General features: G+C 42.7%; 3 protein-coding genes and 1 long non-coding RNA gene across 5 annotated transcripts; 2 read left to right on the top strand and 2 right to left on the bottom strand.

Moving 5' to 3' along the window:
- Positions 1-1,496: 1,496 nt before the first annotated feature.
- Positions 1,497-5,977, bottom strand: LOC127360086 (uncharacterized). Of its 2 annotated transcripts, XR_007883171.1 has the most exons (5): positions 4,642-5,977; positions 3,440-3,523; positions 3,133-3,160; positions 2,937-2,964; positions 1,497-2,797 (listed from the first exon to the last, which is right to left on the bottom strand). It is a non-coding gene; the product is annotated as an uncharacterized LOC127360086 (long non-coding RNA). The 2 variants fall into 2 exon arrangements; XR_007883172.1 differs by lacking the exons at positions 2,937-2,964; positions 3,133-3,160 and adding an exon at positions 4,334-4,529 and having other exon boundaries at positions 3,468-3,495; positions 4,698-5,977.
- Positions 5,978-6,092: 115 nt separating this feature from the next.
- On the top strand, positions 6,093-10,006 carry ppiaa (peptidylprolyl isomerase Aa (cyclophilin A)). Its single transcript, XM_051394354.1, has 4 exons — positions 6,093-6,261; positions 8,488-8,607; positions 9,319-9,491; positions 9,605-10,006. The coding sequence occupies exons 1-4, from the start codon at positions 6,193-6,195 to the stop codon at positions 9,738-9,740; spliced, it is 498 nt and encodes a 165-aa protein (XP_051250314.1). The 5' UTR covers positions 6,093-6,192; the 3' UTR covers positions 9,741-10,006.
- Positions 10,007-10,161: 155 nt separating this feature from the next.
- LOC127360084 (nuclear factor 7, brain-like) lies at positions 10,162-14,033 on the top strand. The gene has a single exon (XM_051394353.1). It carries the CDS (start codon positions 11,526-11,528, stop codon positions 12,966-12,968), a length of 1,443 nt encoding a protein of 480 aa, XP_051250313.1. The 5' UTR covers positions 10,162-11,525; the 3' UTR covers positions 12,969-14,033.
- Positions 14,034-16,762: 2,729 nt separating this feature from the next.
- LOC127360081 (dickkopf-related protein 4-like) lies at positions 16,763-20,699 on the bottom strand. Its single transcript, XM_051394351.1, has 4 exons — positions 20,320-20,699; positions 18,850-18,966; positions 18,619-18,751; positions 16,763-17,365 (listed from the first exon to the last, which is right to left on the bottom strand). The coding sequence occupies exons 1-4, from the start codon at positions 20,428-20,430 to the stop codon at positions 17,055-17,057; spliced, it is 672 nt and encodes a 223-aa protein (XP_051250311.1). The 5' UTR covers positions 20,431-20,699; the 3' UTR covers positions 16,763-17,054.
- Between the last annotated feature and the right edge of the window lie 523 nt (positions 20,700-21,222).

The raw sequence follows: 21,222 nt of genomic DNA, 5'->3' as shown, positions 1-21,222 counted from the left end.
TCATTCAGCACCATGTTTTGACTGTACTGACCAATTTTGAAGCAGATCCGATAAATTCCCTAGGAGGAGGAGTTCGTTCAAATACAAGCACAAAAAGTCAAAATGACCACAAAATGATGAAAATAAAAAATTTAAATATCAGACTTCCTGTGGGTTTTGGGGCATGGGTCCAAGAGGCTTTTCTGCTTCTTTTATCATGATACACATGCGTAGCAATTTTCGTACATGTGGGCCTTACGTGTCTTGGGGGCTGATTCTGGGGGGCGTGGCTTAGACGTTTGGCAGCGCCCGTGCACGGGGACAATGTCATATCGGTGTTTTAGCTACGTTTGAATTTTGTGCAAATTTTCATGCCATTTTGAGAATGCTGCGGGGGCCAAATATGCGGTCGAAGTCCCAGAGGTATAATAATAATTCCTAGAGGAACAACAGGGTCCTTGCACTTGTTAGTGCTCGGTCCCTAATAATAATAATAACCTTTGTAATTTAATAAACACACTGGAAAGACACACAGAGGACAACGTGGTGCTTTTAACACAGTTCATGTATAAACTGTAAGAACTAGAATAAACACTACGGCATTAAATATGTATAAAAACAGATCAATATTATTGATTGATAAAGTGGTAACAAAATAATCAATAATCATTAATGATTAAAATGTTTTCAATCAGTTCTAGCCTCTCAAATGTGTGTCAGCGGGCGGCGAGCTGAACAGACTGCTGGTCAACGACGGCGCCGCAAAAACTGGATAATGATTAACTAATATATTGATAATGTGTAAGTTTAGGATATTACTGATGTATCAGGGTGATTGGGGAAAGTTGTGGGTTTCTCTCAGAATTGTATGACGTTTTATAAACCAAATAAATAATCAATAAACAAACAGATAAATACAGTTACACATAAAACAAACGAGGTAAGAAGAAATCCATAATCAATAAACAAAGTGAGCGTTCACTGGACGATGAGACAGTTTAAGTTCATCAATGGATCGATCAGATCCATATAAAGAATGTAACAGCTGCTGATTTATCAATACCATTGATCCGTGGACACAAATAATCCTTATGTTTCCCCGGTTACGAAGAGTGAGTGACAGGAGGTTGGCGACAGAAGAGCAGGTACACCTGTTATAGATTCTAATAATGTTATTGATCCTGTCAGAGAGCGGGCAGTTCTATGGGATGTGTATTGACAGAAACAGGGATTCAATATATTCTGATTGTAGGAAAACTCTTTAAACACACAAATCTATATTTTAAGAATCAATACCATATATTCTGATATTTAGAGGCTATCGGACTATTATTGGTCTTCTTCCTCACTCATGTCCTCTAGCGCCACCATCAGGTCATTTTAACTTAATATTCTCATTGAATCTGATGGCGGACGACGGCAACTTCACAATAAAAGTCTTTAATTGGTTTAAGAGTAAATACCAGTCCCTCCAGAAAAACGCGATTATGCGATCGTATAATTCAACGCACAATCAGCCAATACGCCGCACTTTCACCGCATAAATTGCCGATTTCCGTGCAAAATATGCGGGGCTTGCATGATTTCATAATCCCCGCATTTACGTTGCAAAAAGTCACAAATATCTTCACAGAAAGTTGAAAAATGTTTACTTCACACAAGAGCAGCCATTTTCCCCTGTTGCCATGGGAACGTTATGAAGTGACGTAATTACGCGACGTGAACGTCGTCGAAAAGCTGCAAACCCCGCGATGAAGCCACGATGAATCCCGCAAATCAGTCTCTAGTTCATGAATTCATTTTTACAGAAGTTGGAGCACATTCCTTTTGTAAAGCTACAGAACTTGTTGGACTCATCAATGTTCTGTAAGTTTGAGTTATGTGTTTATTAAAAGGTCTGAAATAAAAACAAGAGGAGAACTTCAATATTCCCAGCACTCTCTGTGATGTAGTATGTTTATCATAGGAAGTAATAAGAGATGACTCTTTACATCGAGGTAGCAGCCCACTGAGAACAGGGTGTTGGGGAATCACTCTTTTTCTCTTTTTCATCAAACTCGGTTTTTGCAAGTTCAACGCATAAAATTACATAAATATCATATTTCATCGCATTTTTTAAGAAAACATGCCGCATAATCAAGGAGTTTTGCCCGCAACAATCAAAAAGAAACTCCACATTTTACTGGAAGGACTGAAATACCTGCAGAACTACAGACAACTACAGACCTTCCCCCGCTGCTAAGCTCAAGGGCATAAAGTAACGTAGTGTCTTTAATGAACCCGCTGACGACGTCACAGGATGGATGCTCATTCTTATGAGTCACCCTTCATGGCGTGCCCCCCAACCCCCCCCCACCTCTGTGAGCTTCAACCAGAGGTCATCAAAGGTCATTAAAGGTCATTAAAGGTCACCAATCAATACCAAACTCACCCACAGTCGCTCTCCCACCCAACCCTCCTCATCCTAGAGTAACTTATAAACCCTCCTCATCCTACAGTAACTAATAAACCCTCCTCATCCTACAGTAACTAATAAACCCTCCTCATCCTACAGTAACTAATAAACCCTCCTCATCCTAGAGTAACTTATAAACCCTCCTCATCCTACATTAACTAATAAACCCTTCTCATCCTACAGTAGCTAATAAACCCTTCTCATCCTACAGTAACTAATGAACCCTCCTCATCCTACAATAACTAATAAACCCTCCTCATCCTAGAGTAACTTATAAACCCTCCTCATCCTACAGCAGCTCATAAACCCTCCTCATCCTACAGTAACTAATAGACCTTCCTCATCCTACAGCAGCTCATAAACCTTCCTCATCCTACAGCAGCTTATAAACCTTCCTCATCCTACATCAGCTCATAAACCCTCCTCATCCTACAATACTAATAAACCCTCCTCATCCTAGAGTAACTTATAAACCCTCCTCATCCTACAGCAGCTCATAAACCCTCCTCATCCTACAGTAACTAATTAACCTTCCTCATCCTAGAGTAACTTATAAACCTTCCTCATCCTACAGTAACTAATAAACCCTCCTCATCCTACAGTAGCTTATAAACCCTCCTCATCCTACAGTAACTAATGAACCCTCCTCATCCTACAGAAGCTAATGAACCCTTCTCATCCTACAGTAGCTAATGAACCCTCCTCATCCTACATTAACTAATAGACCTTCTTCATCCTACAGTAACTAATAAACCCTCCTCATCCTACAGTAACTAATAAACCCTCCTCATCCTACAGTAACTAATGAACCCTCCTCATCCTATAGTAACTAATAAACCCTCCTCATCCTACAGTAACTAAATAACCCTCCTCATCCTACAGTAACTAAATAACCCCCTCATCCTACAGTAACTAATAGACCTTCTTCATCCTACAGTAACTAATAAACCCTCCTCATCCTACAGTAACTAAATAACCCTCCTCATCCTACAGTACCTAATAGACCTTCTTCATCCTACAGTAACTAATGAACCCTCCTCATCCTACATTAACTAATAGACCTTCTTCATCCTACATTAACTAATAGACCTTCTTCATCCTACAGCAGCTAATGAACCCTCCTCATCCTACAGTAACTAATGAACCCTCCTCATCCTACAGTAACTAATGAACCCTTCTCATCCTACAGTAACTAATGAACCCTCCTCATCCTACAGTAACTAATAAACCCTCCTCATCCTACAGTAACTAATGAACCCTTCTCATCCTACAGTAACTAATGAACCCTCCCCATCCTACAGTAACTAATAAACCCTCCTCATCCTACAGTAACTAATGAACCCTCCTCATCCTACAGTAACTAATGAACCCTCCTCATCCTACAGCAGCTAATGAACCCTCCTCATCCTACAGTAACTAATGAACCCTCCTCATCCTACAGTAACTAATGAACCCTCCTCATCCTACAGTAACTAATAAACCCTCCTCATCCTACAGTAACTAATGAACCCTCCTCATCCTACAGTAACTAGTGAACCCTCCCCATCCTACAGTAACTAGTGAACCCCCTCATCCTACAGTAACTAATGAACCCTCCTCATCCTACAGTAGCTAATGAACCCTCCTCATCCTACATTAACTAATAGACCTTCTTCATCCTACAGTAACTAATAGACCTTCCTCATCCTAGAGTAACTATAAACCTTCCTCATCCTACAGTAACTAATGAACCCTCCTCATCCTACAGTAGCTTATAAACCTTCCTCATCCTACAGTAACTAATGAACCCTCCTCATCCTACAGAAGCTAATGAACCCTTCTCATCCTACAGTAGCTAATGAACCCTCCTCATCCTACATTAACTAATAGACCTTCTTCATCCTACAGTAACTAATAAACCCTCCTCATCCTACAGTAACTAATAAACCCTCCTCATCCTACAGTAACTAATGAACCCTCCTCATCCTATAGTAACTAATAAACCCTCCTCATCCTACAGTAACTAATAAACCCTCCTCATCCTACAGTAACTAAATAACCCTCCTCATCCTACAGTAACTAAATAACCCTCCTCATCCTACAGTAACTAATAGACCTTCTTCATCCTACAGTAACTAATAAACCCTCCTCATCCTACAGTAACTAAATAACCCTCCTCATCCTACATTAACTAATAGACCTTCTTCATCCTACATTAACTAATAGACCTTCTTCATCCTACAGCAGCTAATGAACCCTCCTCATCCTACATTAACTAATGAACCCTCCTCATCCTACAGTAACTAATGAACCCTCCTCATCCTACAGTAACTAATGAACCCTCCTCATCCTACAGTAACTAATGAACCCTTCTCATCCTACAGTAACTAATGAACCCTCCTCATCCTACAGTAACTAATAAACCCTCCTCATCCTATAGTAACTAATAAACCCTCCTCATCCTACAGTAACTAATGAACCCTTCTCATCCTACAGTAACTAATGAACCCTCCCCATCCTACAGTAACTAATAAACCCTCCTCATCCTACAGTAACTAATGAACCCTCCTCATCCTACAGTAACTAATGAACCCTCCTCATCCTACAGTAACTAATAAACCCTCCTCATCCTACAGTAACTAATGAACCCTCCTCATCCTACAGTAACTAATGAACCCTCCTCATCCTACATTAACTAATAAACCCTCCTCATCCTACAGTAACTAATAGACCTTCCTCATCCTACAGTAACTAATGAACCCTCCTCATCCTACAGTAACTAATGAACCCTCCTCATCCTACATTAACTAATAGACCTTCCCCATCCTACAGTAACTAATGCACCCTCCTCATCCTACAGTAACTAATGAACCCTCCTCATCCTACTGTAACTAATTAACCTTCCTCATCCTACAGTAAGTAATAAACCTTCCTCATCCTACAGTAACTAATGAACCCTCCCCATCCTACAGTAACAGATGTGTTAATACATTTATACAATAATGTGTCTGAAATTAAAATCCTTCATCATCCTACGACCGTTATTTGTGACATATTCTATTGATCAGTATCAGTTGATCAGCAGAGAACAGCTGATCAATGAACCCAAACAGAAGTTTGATTATTTCCTGTGACTATTGATCGGAGATGAGTTTCCAATAATAATGATATAAACTGTGTGTGTTGGGAACCACTGGGCTACAGTTAGGATGTGTGTGGACTCTTACAGCGGACTATATCCGGGTCACCGTCGCTGGTTCTGGAACTTCCTCTGAGAACTTCTCTGTTTGAGGAGAACCGGACGGACCGCGCCCTGACCGCGGGACCGCGCACCCACATTTTTTTCCCTGACCGCGGGCACGCGCGCTGACTGCGGGTCTTTACCCACCGCGTGCACGCATTGGACAACGCAGCTGTCAACGGTCGGCGGCGCGCGCTGCTGCTCCGGGACTCGCGAGCTGAAGTTTTCCGACCGGGAACGGGGCGGTGTTTGCAGGCTCGCGCCGCTCGGAGAGGTCCACTGATGTACCGGGAACCGTCCGTCCAGTCAGCGGCCAGTGAAAAGGGCGGTTCGGCTTCTCTGGCTGCTGATTCGCTAAAACACGCGTCAGTTACACACGACGGCGTTTCCCATTGGCTGGCTGTGATTTGACACCGCCCACCGGCGTCTTATATAAACTTAATCCTCATACCTCCATCTTTTTCGGATCCTTGTGGCCACCCGTGTCCCCTCGCCGGAAAACCGTTCAGTCCACCTTCTCCAGTTCAGCCTGCTGACAATGGCCAAGCCTAGAGTCTTCTTCGATGTCACCTCCAACGGTTCTCCCATGGGCCGGGTTGTGATGGAGGTAAAGCGGTCTCTGTGATGCAGTTTGTACCGGAGAGTGCTCGCTGTCAGACGGCTCCGCTGCTAGCTGTAGTTCGCCGTTAGCATCCAGGAGCTAATGCTAGCCGAGCTGTCACGATTGTGTTGAATGGAGCATGTGCACGTGTATGTGGCCGGTAGCCAGCTCCGCGCGGTGCGGGGCGAGCTAACGGACCGGATAACGGAACCTCCCGCTGTTACCGTCAATGCGGATGTTCCCGTCAGTGCGGATGTAGATTATTCACACTTAAACTGTAACGTTAGTGATGTTAATGCGTGTCACAGAATCGATCAGGTGACGTTAATCATCCAATTCCGTCATTGTAGATGGAACAAAATGGCGTTCATGTGTTTGTTGTTATAACTGTAACATTAGCTCCATGCTGAGGCCCATTAAAGGCCCGTGTTAGAGCCGTAAAGAGTCACCCTTCCCGGGCAGTAGTTCGCCGCCGCTGGCCAACGGCTGACCTGATGCTAACGGGTGAGCTAATGCTAACAGAACGCTCTGCGCACATACAGACGCAGCTCGTGCACACTACAGCGTGCGGCTCGCGCTGTTCTTTGTTGCAGCGTCTCGCGGCCTTCAGCCGAGCCCGGGAAAAGCTCCTCTACCGTTAACAAGCACCGCCGCGGCGCGCGGGCCGCCGGTTGTGTTTCTGGGTACAGTTTGGCGGGAGTTCACCGTAGAATGTACCAAATGTACGTCCCGCGGCGGTTAGCATGTTAGCCACCGAAGCTAACTGCACCGGTTCCTGTTCAGTTCTGGAAAGTTCCACAGTGGGGGGGGGGGGGGGAGGAGCAGCGGGGGGGGGGCTGCAGGGTAAGAAATGCGGATGTAGGGAGATGGCCGCAGCCACCATGATACCTTGTTAGTTCTTTGTGCCCACAGTGAATGTTACATAATTATCAGTCTAACAATGGCGCCGTTATTATTTATTCCCGCTCGTTTTTTAACGGCAGCCAACTGCAAGCTACAGTCCGTTAGCATGCTAGCTAACATATCCAGCCATTTTGTGCACATAATAGAAGCTGTGACCAAATATGGGCGTTCCCGTTATAAAGTGTGTAAAATGAGTCTAATGCTGCTTGGTGTCAGTTTATGGAGGAACAATAAAACCAACAGACTTTAATCAACAGATGCCACTGAATGAAACGATCACATTATTTAATCTAAACTCAACATTTTAAATGCTCACAGCCACAGTGAGTTTAATGCCCCTGTATAAAGGACCTGCACTCAACTGAGGGCAAATGTCTCCTCACCTGGATCATCTGTTAGGTGATGTGTTTTTAGTTGAAGCATCTCTTCATTAAGGATCATATGTTGGGTTTTACTGTGCACTCTCCCATAGGCTTCATCAGGCTCCAAACAGCATTAGATCATTATGTTTCCCTGAGAGAGAGAGATAGATAGATATATAAAAATAATGTGGTGAGTTTACCCTGCACTGTACCTCGGGCGCAGCAGTCGGCGCTCTGCTCTTTAATTTGTGGCCTCTGTGCGGTGAGTTAACGGTAATCAGACCTCCGTGGCGTCTCCAGCAGACAGCTCTTGAATTATGAAGCTCTGGGTTGTGTTACTGCTGAGCAGGTGGAAGGCTTGCACACACTGCTGCTCTGAGATCAGCTGCAGCGCTCACACATGCCAGCCCGTCTACTGCAGCGCCCCCCCACACGCCCTGCGCCCCCTCCCTCTGAACATACTTACACGGTAGCGTCACCGCTGTGCGGGGCATGCAGATAGCTCACCGTGGTGCAATGCTGCATTCCTGGTTCACCATGACCACAGAATAACCTGGTGTGTGTAACGGGCTGGATCTGCTGCCCGCGGGCTACAACGTGTGCTTGAACTTCATTTGACTGAAACAGTCTGATATTTGAACCTTGGATGGAGATTTACATAGGGAGATAAAGCCGACACTGTTGGGTCCAATAATGTAGGATTCTATATTAAAGAAGTGATTTTACTTTGTTGTTGGAGTTGAACCCGCTGGAGTAAAGTGCTGCTGGTTTTACCTCCTCCAGAGACCAAAGTGCACAGTATCTGTTAAACCTGTGCTGGGTTTGGCTCCGGGCCGGATGGCAACAAGCCAAACTGTTAATTCACTGACTGTTTTCTGATTTCACAACTTGAACCCTCTCACCGAATCTTTATCGGTGTTTGATTCCCAACAATCTGCTGACTCTGGGTGTGTTTGTCTTCCTGCAGCTCCACGCCGACGTCGTGCCCAAGACGGCCGAGAACTTCCGCGCCCTCTGCACCGGCGAGAAGGGTTTCGGCTACAAGGGCTCCAGCTTCCACCGCATCATCCCCCAGTTCATGTGCCAGGTGATCAGTTTATGCTCTTCTGTTTGATTTGCTTCTTTTTTTTTGTTTGTTTTGATTTTTTTTAGAGCTTTTAAAATCTCTGTAGAAGTAAACATTTATTAACAGTTGCAGAAATCAAACTTGAAGGATTTAACCAACAATTTCTGTAAACTGCAGATAATTTTATTCATTTAATCTATAAAATGTAAAGTTTGAGAAGCTGAAACAAGAGAATTCTTTGTATATTTATATAGTGCAGCTCAACTCCAGGTGGCCATTTCCTGATTTTAGACCTTGTTTAAATCTCAGGTTTAAAATGAGCACTTACTATTTTAATGCTGCAGCTGTCTGAATGTGTCTGTAGTGTTGAGTAGCACTCAGATCACCTCCTTTCTGGTATCAACTCAAATGTTCCTGCAGACATTTCTCTGGGAAGCTCAGTGGAAACGGTCTCAGTCATATCTGCACAGTCTATACAGCTGATCAATCCATTCAGTGATAAATGTGTGTGCAGCAAACACTTTGACTTGAAGATTAATTTTCTTTAAAGTAAATTCTACTTTATTTGAACCAGAGGAACTGGAGCTGAACTGTAGTCTGCCAGAGATCACAGTGGAACAACCAGTTCAGAACCAGACCCCCTAATGAGGGCTCCCAGTACCCAGCAGGGAGGATGTTTCAGAGCCGGTTGAGTCGGTTTGAGCTCTATTAGTAATGTGTGTTTCTCTGCAGGGAGGTGACTTCACCAACCACAACGGAACCGGTGGAAAGTCAATCTACGGCAACAAGTTCGCCGACGAGAACTTCACCCTGAAGCACACCGGTCCCGGCATCCTGTCCATGGCCAACGCCGGGCCAAACACGAACGGATCCCAGTTCTTCATCTGCACAGAGAAAACGGCGTGGTAAGAGCCCCGTAGAGCGGGAAACGATGCACATTCATAAAGCCACTAAATACTTAAAGGTAACCCTGATCGATGTGCGAGCGTAGTCGTTAACGGCGTCTGTCCGCCTGCAGGCTCGATGGGAAGCACGTGGTGTTCGGCCAGGTGGTGGAGGGCTTGGACGTGGTGAGGAAGATGGAGGCCGCCGGCAGCCAGAACGGCAAAACCTCGGCCAAGATCGCCATCGCCGACTGCGGGCAGCTGAATTAACCCTTTCTACTTGCCCTGTAGCCACGCCCCCTATAGGCTCCGACCCCACCCCCCACCCGCCATTCAACATTCCTATTGATGGATTCAACCGACCCCCGTCCCCCCTTTTTTTTTATTCTGTTCTTGTTGAAATCATGTTGCTGCATTTGTGACTTTGCCTTTGAAAGTTTCTTTTGCATTAACGTTTTTTTCCACAAAGTCCCAACGGTTTTTTTGTTAAGTCAAAAAAAGGATAAGAAAATAAAACAGAAATGTTGCCTTGACAATTGAAACCTGTGTTTATTTTAAACCTGTTCATGGAGGTTTATGGTTGTATGACAGTTAACATGGAGGTTCCTGAAGGTAAAGAATATCTGAGGTGACTGTGGTTCATGGTTGTTAAATAATAGACAGTGAAACAGTTCCCATGTGTCCTGGTAGATGGAGTCTTATCATGGAAACACTGAAACACCCTGAGGGTCACCAGTGCTCCATATTGTCTGTGAGCTCTGCATTTGAAGGTGTCAGAGTTTAATGTACCACATTAGGACTAAATCTCAGAAGTTCATTAATTTCTGTGAATGACATTATTCCTAAAGTTAAAATTTATATAAAGTTTGAACGCAGTCTACTGAAAGATCAACGGCCTCGTCCTGCATCAGAAACCAAAGAACAATGAGAATAAACAGTGAATCTGTCGGAACAACCGTGATTGTTAAAACGATAAAAATACAGATATTCACTGGAAATAATCAAACTTCCTGCAGTTAATAGTGATTAAAGGGTGTTATTAGTTCATTAAAAATAAAATATCTATAAAATCTTCTGAGGGTTTTATGATGAAGGGGTCCCTGAGGGACGAAGGTTTGGGGTTGTAGATAAACCAGGACTCTGTCCTTTAAATGAGGCTCAGCTCATTCAGGCTGAAATAATCATTAAGATAATTAGTTTCTGTGTTCAGTGATCATCATAATCCTGCAGTGAATAAAATCTGTATCAATAACTTCAGGCGTGATCATTTAATCTGACACTACACTGTATCATAGCAAGTATAATATATACGCTAACAGATCGTACTTATCAGAAATCTATCAACACTTTTATTATAAATCTAAAGCAAACTATAGACCGATCTCTAACCTCCCCTTCCTCTCTAAGATTCTGGAGAAAGTAGTCGCCAAAGAGTTGTGTGACTTTCTACATAACAATAGTTTATTTGAGGATTTTCAGTCAGGATTTAGAGTTCATCATAGCACAGAGACAGCTCTGGTTAAAGTTAATAATGACCTTCTGACTGCTTCTGACAATGGACTTGTCTCTGTACTTGTATTATTAGATCTTAGTGCTGCATTTGACGCTGTCTCCAAGGTCTTGCTCATGGTGGTACTGTTGGGTCTCTGTAAATAATGTTATAAGGAGTTCGCTCTAGACCTGCTCTATTTGAAGTGTCCTGAGATAACTTCTGTTATGAATTGGCGCTATACAAATAAAATTCAATTGAATTGAAGGTTCCTATTGGCTGGAATGAGCATTTTCATTCTTTCTGTGTGTCTGTCTTCCTACAGATAAGATTTCACTCTGCCACCATCTGCTGGTGAAAAAACAACATTGCAGCACTTCTGTTAATATTTCCTCCTGTGAGAGAGAGAAGTTAAAAATAAAGTAGATTCAGACGTTGTTGAACAGAGCTTAGACGACATTACAGGGTGTGAGATATCTGCTGAAAACACACATTTGGAGTGTATAAAGTGGAAAGGTGAAGATAAGTTGGTGAGTCCTGTTATTGAAAAATAACTTTCACATCAAATGGCTGAAAAGATTGCTGTCGACCAAAGTTTCCTGAACTGCCATGTGTGTTCAGAGACTTTCAGAGATCCTGTGTCTCTGACCTGCAACCACAGCTTCTGTTCAAGCTGCCTGCAAAAGTTCTGGGAACAAGCTAAAAACAAAAACTGTCCCATTTGTAAAAGAAGATACTCAAAGGATCATCCACCTGTGAACTTTGCACTGAAGGATCTGGCTGACTTGTTTGCTGGGAGACAGAAATCTGGATCCTCTGAGACAGAGAAAGGAGAGAAGAGGGTGGAGGTGGTGTGTAGTAAACATCAAGAAGAGCCTAAATTGTTCTGTAAGGATGAAGACAGAGCTGTGTGTCCTGTCTGTGAGTTTTCTCATCACCACGGTCACAAGGTGGTTCCTGTAGAACAAGCAGTCAGAGACCTGAAGGACCAGATGAAATCTGACTTAAAGTCTCTGCAGGACAAGAGGAACAAATGCAAACACGCGGAGAAAACCTACAATGACGTGATTCAACACTCCAAGAAGCAGCTGCTGTCCACAGAGAGGCAGATCAGAGCAGAGTTTAACAAGCTCCACCAGTTCCTGAAAGAGGAAGAGGAGTCCAGACTGGCAGCTCTGAGGGAGGAAGAGGAGCAGAAGGGGAGGACTATCAGCAGAGAGATGAGGAGGATTCAGGAGCAGATCTCCTCTCTGTCAGACAGTATCTCTGCTGTTGAAGAAGACCTGCAGAAACACGAGGGGCCGTTCCTCAGCAGTTATAAACCCACTCAGACCAGAGCCAGAGTCCAGTGCTCACTGTCAGATCCACAGCTGCTCTCAGGAGTGCTGATAGATGAGGCCAAACACCTGGGCAACCTGGCCTTCAGAGTCTGGGAGAAGATGAAGGACAAGGTCCACTTCAGTCCTGTCATTCTGGACCCAAACACTGCAGCCCCCTGGGTCTATCTGTCTGATGATCTGACCAGTGTGAGACATGGAGACAGAAAGAAGCTTCCTGATAATCCAGAGAGAACCACTTCTAGTGCAGATCTTCATGGTTCTGAGGGCTTCAGCTCAGGGAAACACAGCTGGGAGGTGGAGGTGGGAGATTATCCTCGGTGGGTTATAGGTTTGGTTAAAGAGTCAGTTGACAGGAAAGGGGAGATATTTGCCTCACCAAAATATGGAATCTGGTGTTTAAAGCATCGTGATGGAGAATACACTAATGGAGGTAGTCAGACTGTCTCAGTGAATATGAGTCTCCAGAGGATCAGAGTCCAGCTGGACTACGACAGGGGGGAGGTGTCCTTCTACGACCCTGAAGACATGACTCACATCTACACTCACAGAGACACTTTCACTGAGAAAATCTTCCCATATTTCAGCATTGGAAAGTCTGCTGGTGGTAAAACTGCTGATATCAAACTGTGTCCAACTGATATTTCTCTGATGTTCAGGAATGAAAGTTAATCGTTAACTTTGACCTTTTTTATCAGGATGGTTTGAGGTTCATTAGACTCTAAACTCATCATCACACTTCAGACCCAAAGCAGCATTCTGGATCTGCTCGTCTTTGAGAGCAGATTTGATTTGATGTTGAGGGTCACAGAAATGTTTCTGTGCTCTGAAAGAAATCATCCAAAATGGTTTTCATGCAGGAAACTGCAAACATTTACAGCCAGTTGTTGTCAGTTCAAAAGTTCATCGTCAGTTTGAAAGACAATTCAAAGTTTCCTCCGACCTCAGTGTCTGTCTCCGTCACATTAGAAACATAAAGTTGGAAGTAGATTAATAATAAATACTGAGACTCTATAATATCATCTGGTCTTTGACGGGAGAGGATTAGGGCCACATGGGAAACCTTCCTTTCACTGCTGAGTTTAAAGTCAGAATTGGGAACTTTTAATATTCTGTTTTCATTCATTTGAACAAAATATGAGTGGATGTTGTTTTGTAAGTAATCTGATTACACTGATGTTTCTTTCTTGGCTTTAAAAAATAGATTGAGTGAGTAAGTTGTGCCACAATTTAATATAAAGTCTAATCCAAAAGTCATCCGGAGACAAACTTTACTAATTAAAGCCGTTAATGATCCTGCTTTTAGAGTCAAACATTGTATAGCTGTATATATCCACTGTACCCAGTGCTTTCATTGGTTCAGTTTTTAAAACAATCAGTCTTCAGTTGAAGTGTTTGATTCTTCTGATGAGTTATTTCTCTCTGTAAAACTGTTTGAATGGAGTTTGGTTTTGCTTCAGTCTTTAATTCTTACATTGCTTCTTCATATGAGATAGAAATGATTCACACAATGTGGATTAATGTGTGTCGTCTTCATAAAAAGATAAATATGTTCTATAGTGTATATATGGTCAATAACATGAATGATCAGTGGAAATGTCCAGTTGGTGATGGACATAAAGCAAACTATTTAGTGGAATCGGATGTTTTCTGAATCAACTGTAGCTTTATAAAATGTGCATCAGATGGATGATGATTCACATGTGTCATTAAATCAAAAGCAGCTTTTATTCTGAATTTTGTGTCTGAGGTTGTTTTATTTATCTGTCAATGTGAGTTTAAAAAGAGGAGAAAGAAAGGCAGAAATGAGGATAAATACACATTGATGGACACACTGTCTTCCTATAAACACCACAGGATGGAGACAAAGTACACATTTTGTCACAGCTCATTTTAAACACTTTGAACCTTTTATTTCCACATTGTGTCACTTATTTACATCAGAGGAGTTTTATGTCCATTCAAGCTGCTGGTAACTTCTGTGTTTTTCAACCTGGACCTCCTGTTTTAAAATGGGTCCAGTACTGAGTGAGAGCACTGCAGCTGCAAAACCAGCTGCAATATAATCCGTCAAAGTATGTCCACTAAAACAGGGACGGATCTAGAGGGGGGGGTCAGTGATCAGATTAAACTCAATGAATACAGACAGAATCTTTGTCAATCAAACAATGTGTTGATTTCCAATGCCTCCTTTAGATATTTCAGTGCTTTAATAATGTGCCACAATAATGTTTGTGAGTTCAAATATCTTCATTTGGGGGCTTTTCCAACTAAATGTTGATATATGTGATTGTTTGTGATTAAATCAGCAGATATTTCGGCCCCCCTCTGGACACCCCATTTCTCTCACTGACAGACTCAGGTTGTTATTGTCAGTGTTTGACAGCATTATGGAAAGGATCCCTACAGAGATAGACCTTTAGTTTAACCACAAACAGCCGTAATATCACTATCACTCTCCACCAGACTCCAGAGACACAAACACTCATTTTAGCTCACAGAACAGCGCAGACGCTGGTCTGCCTGCTGCTTCAATCTGTTAGTTAGTTTGTGTTATTGTGTGATTTATTGCTGTTTTAATACGTTAGTTTGAACTCACCAAAGTCACACAATCACACAGACTAACTGCAATCAGGCCCAAAGGATAACGCTGTCTCTCAGTACTGCTGTCAGTGTTTCATATTGTTGTCCCCAGTAGTCCGTTAGATAGAAAATACAGAAGTTCCCTTTAAGTAGAAATAGAAAAGTATCATCAGTAAAACCTCCTTATATCAAAGTAAAAGCCGGCTGCAGTGTGCAGAATGGCCCCTGTCACTGTGTTATATTATAATACATATTAGGGCCCCGATGTATCGCTCGGCCCATATTATGGGACATGATATTGTATTGTTATTGTATGTTTTTAATTCCATTAAACATCAATAAATATGATCAGAAAGTATGAATTGTGTTTTGTTGAAGGAAACAGGTGGAGTTCTTCCCGCCCCAACAGGTGCAACAATCAATCAAACACACACCTGATCAGATCACCTGAGCGGGTTTATTGGACCAACTGACAGTGAGGAAGGATTTACAGACATGTTCTTTACCCAATCAGCTGACTACAGACAGTTACAATATTTGAATGAGCAGATCTTTCCTGGTAGGACGACCTGCAGCTGTGAGTGTAATAATCCTAATCTAATCCTGAACTTCATCTGACTGCAGCTCTTAAAGCTCCAGTGTGTCACATTCATATAATATCCATAGGTATGTTTTCATTAGTGTATAACCACCTGACAGCGAGAGTCATTGTGTTTTTGTTACCTTAGAATGAGACGTTTTTATCTACAGAGGGAGCTGGATGGGGTTAGCCTAGCTTAGCATAAGGACAGGACAGATCTCTGGCTAACAGACTGAATCTGGTTTGTTTAATCTGTACAGAGACAGAAAAGTGAACCCACTGTCTTTGGTTTTAAAAGTCACACACTGGAACTATTTCTTGACAAACAACAGTGTATCCATCCGCCCTCTACGTTAGTGCTCAGATATGCTATATGCTAAGCTAATCTATGTTGGACAGACAACCACATTTTAAAGATGGTTAAAAGATAAAAGACATAAATGTATATATATCGTCACATCTAAACATTATCTAATGTTAGCAAAACTCTAGTTAACTTAGTTAATTTACATCAGTTACCTATAGCCAGTTACATCTGTGGTTAGATAACAGTTATAATAATAAATAATAAAAATAATACATTTAATTTATTCGGCGTTTCTCAAAGAACTCAAAGAGAGTTCACGTTAAGTTAGAAAGGAAAAGAAAAAAGTAATAAAAACACTAAGAAATATGTCTACAGTTAATGTAGATTAGCTAGTTGAAAGACTTCAATATATTTGTCGTATTTTAACCGCCTTCAAAATAATTTCCTGTACTTAGAAATGCTATATGCTAAGCTAATCTATGTTGAAAAGAGAGCCACATTTTAAAGATGGTTAAAAGATAAAAGAAACATAAAGTCACATCTTAAATGAGCTTAATGTTAGCTAACAGTTGATGTAGATTATCTAACGTAAAAGGCAAATAAAATGTTATATTATGTTATATTAATTATATTATATATAATATATATAATTATATTATGTTATATTAATTATATTATATATAATATATATAATTATATTATATATTTCTGTAGTAAATAGTGAGTGATTTCAGACAGTGACATTAAGGCTAGCTGTTTCCCCCTGCCTCCAGTCCTTATACTAAGAGTTTAGAATACGATACTGGTTCTTTAAAAAGATTATTCATCCTGGTGTTTCACATTATCAGTATGCTGTCGTTAAGAACATGTGATAAATGTGATAAATGTGATAAATGTGATCTGGAATTAATCACTCTGAATGTTTGAATCCTGATTCAACCACCAAATAAATAAAGTTATATTTTCCTCTTTGAGTTCAAACATTAAGAGAAACAGTCAGAGTATCAGAGTCTCTTTATTTTAATTCACTTTAATTACACAATATATTTAAACTTTTACTGAAGGAACCCGACCATCAGCGAGCTCTCCTCCTCCGAGAGTCCATTTGGCGGGAAACCTTCGTCTCACAACAAAGCTAACGCTATCTACAGGGAGGACCTCCAACATGGCGGCCAGAGGTGATCACCTGACCCTCGACCATGAGACCATTTTCAGGTTCAAACCTTATTTTCTACAAACTGCTTTAAATTAAATGTGTACAAATACTACAGAGTTTATCATGAATGTGTCAGCAGCTTCTCTCCGCCGTCCTCCTCTTCTTCCCAGAATGCCTTGTTGTCCTCTGGCCCTGCCGTTGGCGGGGTTGACACACCCCCTGACCCTTGGCTTTCCCTGCCTCCGCCCGGCTGACGGCGGTGCAGGTGAGCCCTGCGTCGCAGTCGCAGCGTCCCAGCTTCCTCCTCAGTTTGGTGGACCCTCGCAGCAGACAGGCCTCGCCCTCCACCGGGATCCTCTGACACCGTTTACCGGTCAGATACCGGACGCAGCACAGACCGGCCGCACAGTCACCTGACCGCACACAGCTCGACATCTCTGGAGCTGCAAGAGATTCACATATTATTACTGGAGGAAGAACTCAGATTACTCAATACTCCACTACAAGTACAAGTCCTGCACTCAAAACCTTCCTAAAGTAAAAGTATGTAAGTATTCCCCTTACAGATTTTACTTTATATATATGAGATATTAAACATTATATTCTCTATATACAGAGTCACATGGTGTCTCTCTCCCTCTGCCTGTGTTGTATCGCAGCCTCTGAGTTTTATTCTGTTTGTGTCCACTTTGAATGAAGTTCTGATGATCTGAAGGTAAAATGAGTGTTTTTGTCTCTGGAGTCTGGTGGAGAGTGACAGTGATATTACGGCTGTTTGTGGTTAAACTAAAGGTCTATCTCTGTAGGGATCCTCTATCTAGTGGTCTAATGTCGTATAAAACCTTTAAAGTACCGTAAAACTTCCAATAAAAGCAGGGTCCCTAATAGACGCAGGTCTCTTTTAAAAGCCCGGTTTGACAAATAAACGCAGGTCTCTAATAGAGGCCTCGTCTGGATTTTATAGAAATTATCTTGATGTATAAAACCTCTTAAAACCCACCGGGTCGCTGCTTGTGTGAGTTTAAAGTCGTTTTGATCTCTTACACAAATATATATGTTTAAACTTCTGTCAATATTCAGTTAGATTCTCCACAATTCAATCGTTCACTATATTTTACGCAAATTCGCATTTCGTTTCGCATTCAGTAACGTGGTAAACAAGAGAGACGGGAAAAAACCTCTGAAGCATCATCATCGTCATGTTAGTTGTCAAATTTGCTGAAGAAAACTCAACAGAAGCAGCAGTTAGAGTTTAGTTTAGTTTTTTGCTAAAGGAATTAAACGCCTGTCCCAAATAGAGGCCTGTCCCCAATAAAGGCAGGGGGAGTTCAATGATTTTAAGCAAATAAATGGCTAGGCTATTATTATAAGTTTTACGGTACTCGTAGTGCAGTAAAATGTTTTATTATTCCACTATTGGACTCCTGCTGTATTAATATGTGTGTTACAGGTTCCTGCTGTAGATGTTTAATGTACTTTATAAACTGTTGGTAGTTTATATTCTCATCAGATCGTCATATGTTTGTCCTGTCAGGGTTTATCACAAAACATTCAACATCAACACGGAAAGTATAAAGTTGCATAAAATAGAAAGTTCTTTAAATAAAATGGTTCATATATTTTATTTAAACTGTCTCATTGGCTGTTTCTCACAGCAGTGCACTCTGGGACTCGTAGTTGACTGCCAATCACTCACCTTTTGTTCTGTTGAAGCCATCGGTGTTGCTCTGCCCGTCTGTCTCTGTGTCTCTGTGTCTGTCCACCTGTCTGTCCACCTGTCTGTCCTGGGAGGATGGTCTCCTCTGAGCTCGGTTACTGCAGCTTCCCCTCTGATAGACAGATCGAATATTCAAATCTTTGATCTCACACATTTATAACAATGACCTGTGATTGACCCTGTCTGTCTCTCTGTCTGTCTGTCACTCACCTGGGGTACATGGCAGTCAGGTGTAGAACATGGAGGCGGTGATTCTCGACGGGAGTTGAAATTCGTGTCCGTCCGGCGCCGCACAGGACGCTCCACCTGGTCGCCATGGGAACGATCCTGATGGACAGGTCGGAGTGACGTCACATTTAGGACCTCAGGTATTAAAATACGTCTATGAACACATATCTACACTAAATCTACGCAGTCAGGGAGGAGCACCAACAGTGTTAGCAGCAGGCTAACAGCTAGAAACAGAGGTTAAAGTACTAAATTCACTAAATCCTGAAGGTATGTCTACTGATATATCTAAAACTAACTAAAGCAAAGTACTGTTATTATATATTATATATACTGTTGTTTCTGTTACTATTCACACTATAAATACCGGTGCTGTTGATACTCGTATTCTACCACTACTGCCCCATCGGTGCTCTCTTCAAAGCCACCGGACTCCTTTGATAAAAACATTTTAACTCAGAGAACAAAGGAGTTTCTGCCTCGAAGTGCAGCAACTAACGTTAGTTCAGATCCAGATGAACAAAGTCACACAATATCACAAAGAAACCAACCGATGGAGGCAGCAGGAGACCAGAAACCTGCGTTCTCTGAGAGTTAAATGACTGTATTATCAAAGGAGTCTGGTGGCTTTGAAGAGCTCACTATAACGAGTGTCTTCATAATATAACATCCAACATGTTTCTACCTTTCTCTCTAATATGGTTAAAACCGTCACAACACAGACTTTCCTCCATCATAAAGTCTCCTCCACCTCCAGAAGATCTACCTCAATGTGGACTTAAGAACCCACGTGAGCAGAAATATTCAAATATATGAGGCCAAAATAATTTATACCACACGCAGAAGAGACCGTAGCATCTATTCTGAACCACTACCCAACAGATCCACAGAGGATGCCTCTGCACTGCCCCCCGACCTGGCAGGACTCGGTCCCTGTGCAGCCTTTTGTCCAACCATCGGAGCCAGCAGCACTTAAACCACAACAGTCTGTGAGATCCTGCAGGCACTGACCCCAGATACTGGACTTCCTCCCAAACAGACCCCAGATACTGGACTTCCTCCCAAACAGACCCCAGATACTGGACTTCCTCCCAAACAGACCCCAGATACTGGACTTCCTCACAAACAGACCCCAGACCCTCCTCCCCACTCTAGTGCTGAACACCGGAGCCCCTCAGGGCAGCGTGCTCAGGCCCATTTGGTTCACGACTGAGCCGGGTTTCAAACAACAACAAGACTTCATATCTGGAGGAAATCAACAGGAAACAACCGAATGCTCGACCTCAGCGTCTGACGGGAAACATCTCAAACCGGCATCATGGGATGTTTTTCTACTCTATATGAACTGGTGAGAGCAGGTCCTGGTTCTTGGAGCCAGTTGGAACCAGAACCAGCAGCTCCAGCGGTCACACAGACAGTATTCATACCACAGTGAAGTGTTGTTGCTCTTACCGGCTGCTCGGAGCTCTGCGCCGTCGTCTCTTTGGAGGATCTGATGGTGTTTGAGTCCAGAGCCAGACCACAAACCAGAGACACACACAGGAAGCTACGCCACATCCACATCCTCCAATCGATCGATCAATCACTCCTCTATCAGCTATCAATCACTGGATCGCCTCCTGCTCTCACTCTGAGGGAGGACACCTGCAGACTCTCTGCTCTTACCTGCAGGTTTTATCAGTTTTATTCTTCCTAAACGGACTCTTTCAGTTGGTCCTGCAGTCTAATGATTGATCGGTTATCAGAAGATCTACCTGCTGCTTTAGAGAGAATAAATAACAGCTCTGCAGAAAGTCTTCAGACTGTCTGATCCTCCGTCTGTCTCCGCCTGGCTGCTGCCTTCAGGTGCGTTTTTTATACCCCTCGCCTCCCCTCTGATCCATCCTCTTTCAGCTGCCTGTCTCTCAGAAGTTTTGAAGGTGCGTTTGAAGCTCGACCGCATCAGTCAGTGGAGACAGCGCCGCCTTCGCTTCCTTCCTGGAAGCCTCGCGGCCTCAGGTGAGGCGGGACGTTTGATATGTGACACCGCAGAGACCACAGAGAGATTAAAACACACCTGGAGCCACGAGACAGGTAGAGCTGTCTGATCAGTGTGTGTGTGTGTGTGTGTGTGGTGTGTGTGGTTTTGCTTTATGTGGTTTGATAAAGACTCATTAGAGCTGAAGCTGTCTCTGTCAGGCGGGCGGATGTGAGGCTGTTTACAGGTCATTAAAGCTGATTAACAGACAGAAGTGAATCCGTTTCATGACGACACCAAACAGGTGAACAGTAATCTCAGCTCAACGCTCAAATCCAGCACAATCGTTGTTCCAATAAAGAGACGACGGGGAGGTAAAAAGAAGAATAGATGAGAGC

This window comes from Dicentrarchus labrax, unplaced genomic scaffold (assembly GCF_905237075.1).
Source record: "Dicentrarchus labrax unplaced genomic scaffold, dlabrax2021, whole genome shotgun sequence".
NCBI lineage: Eukaryota > Metazoa > Chordata > Actinopteri > Moronidae > Dicentrarchus > Dicentrarchus labrax.
This window is presented reverse-complemented; position numbering and strand designations above follow the sequence as displayed.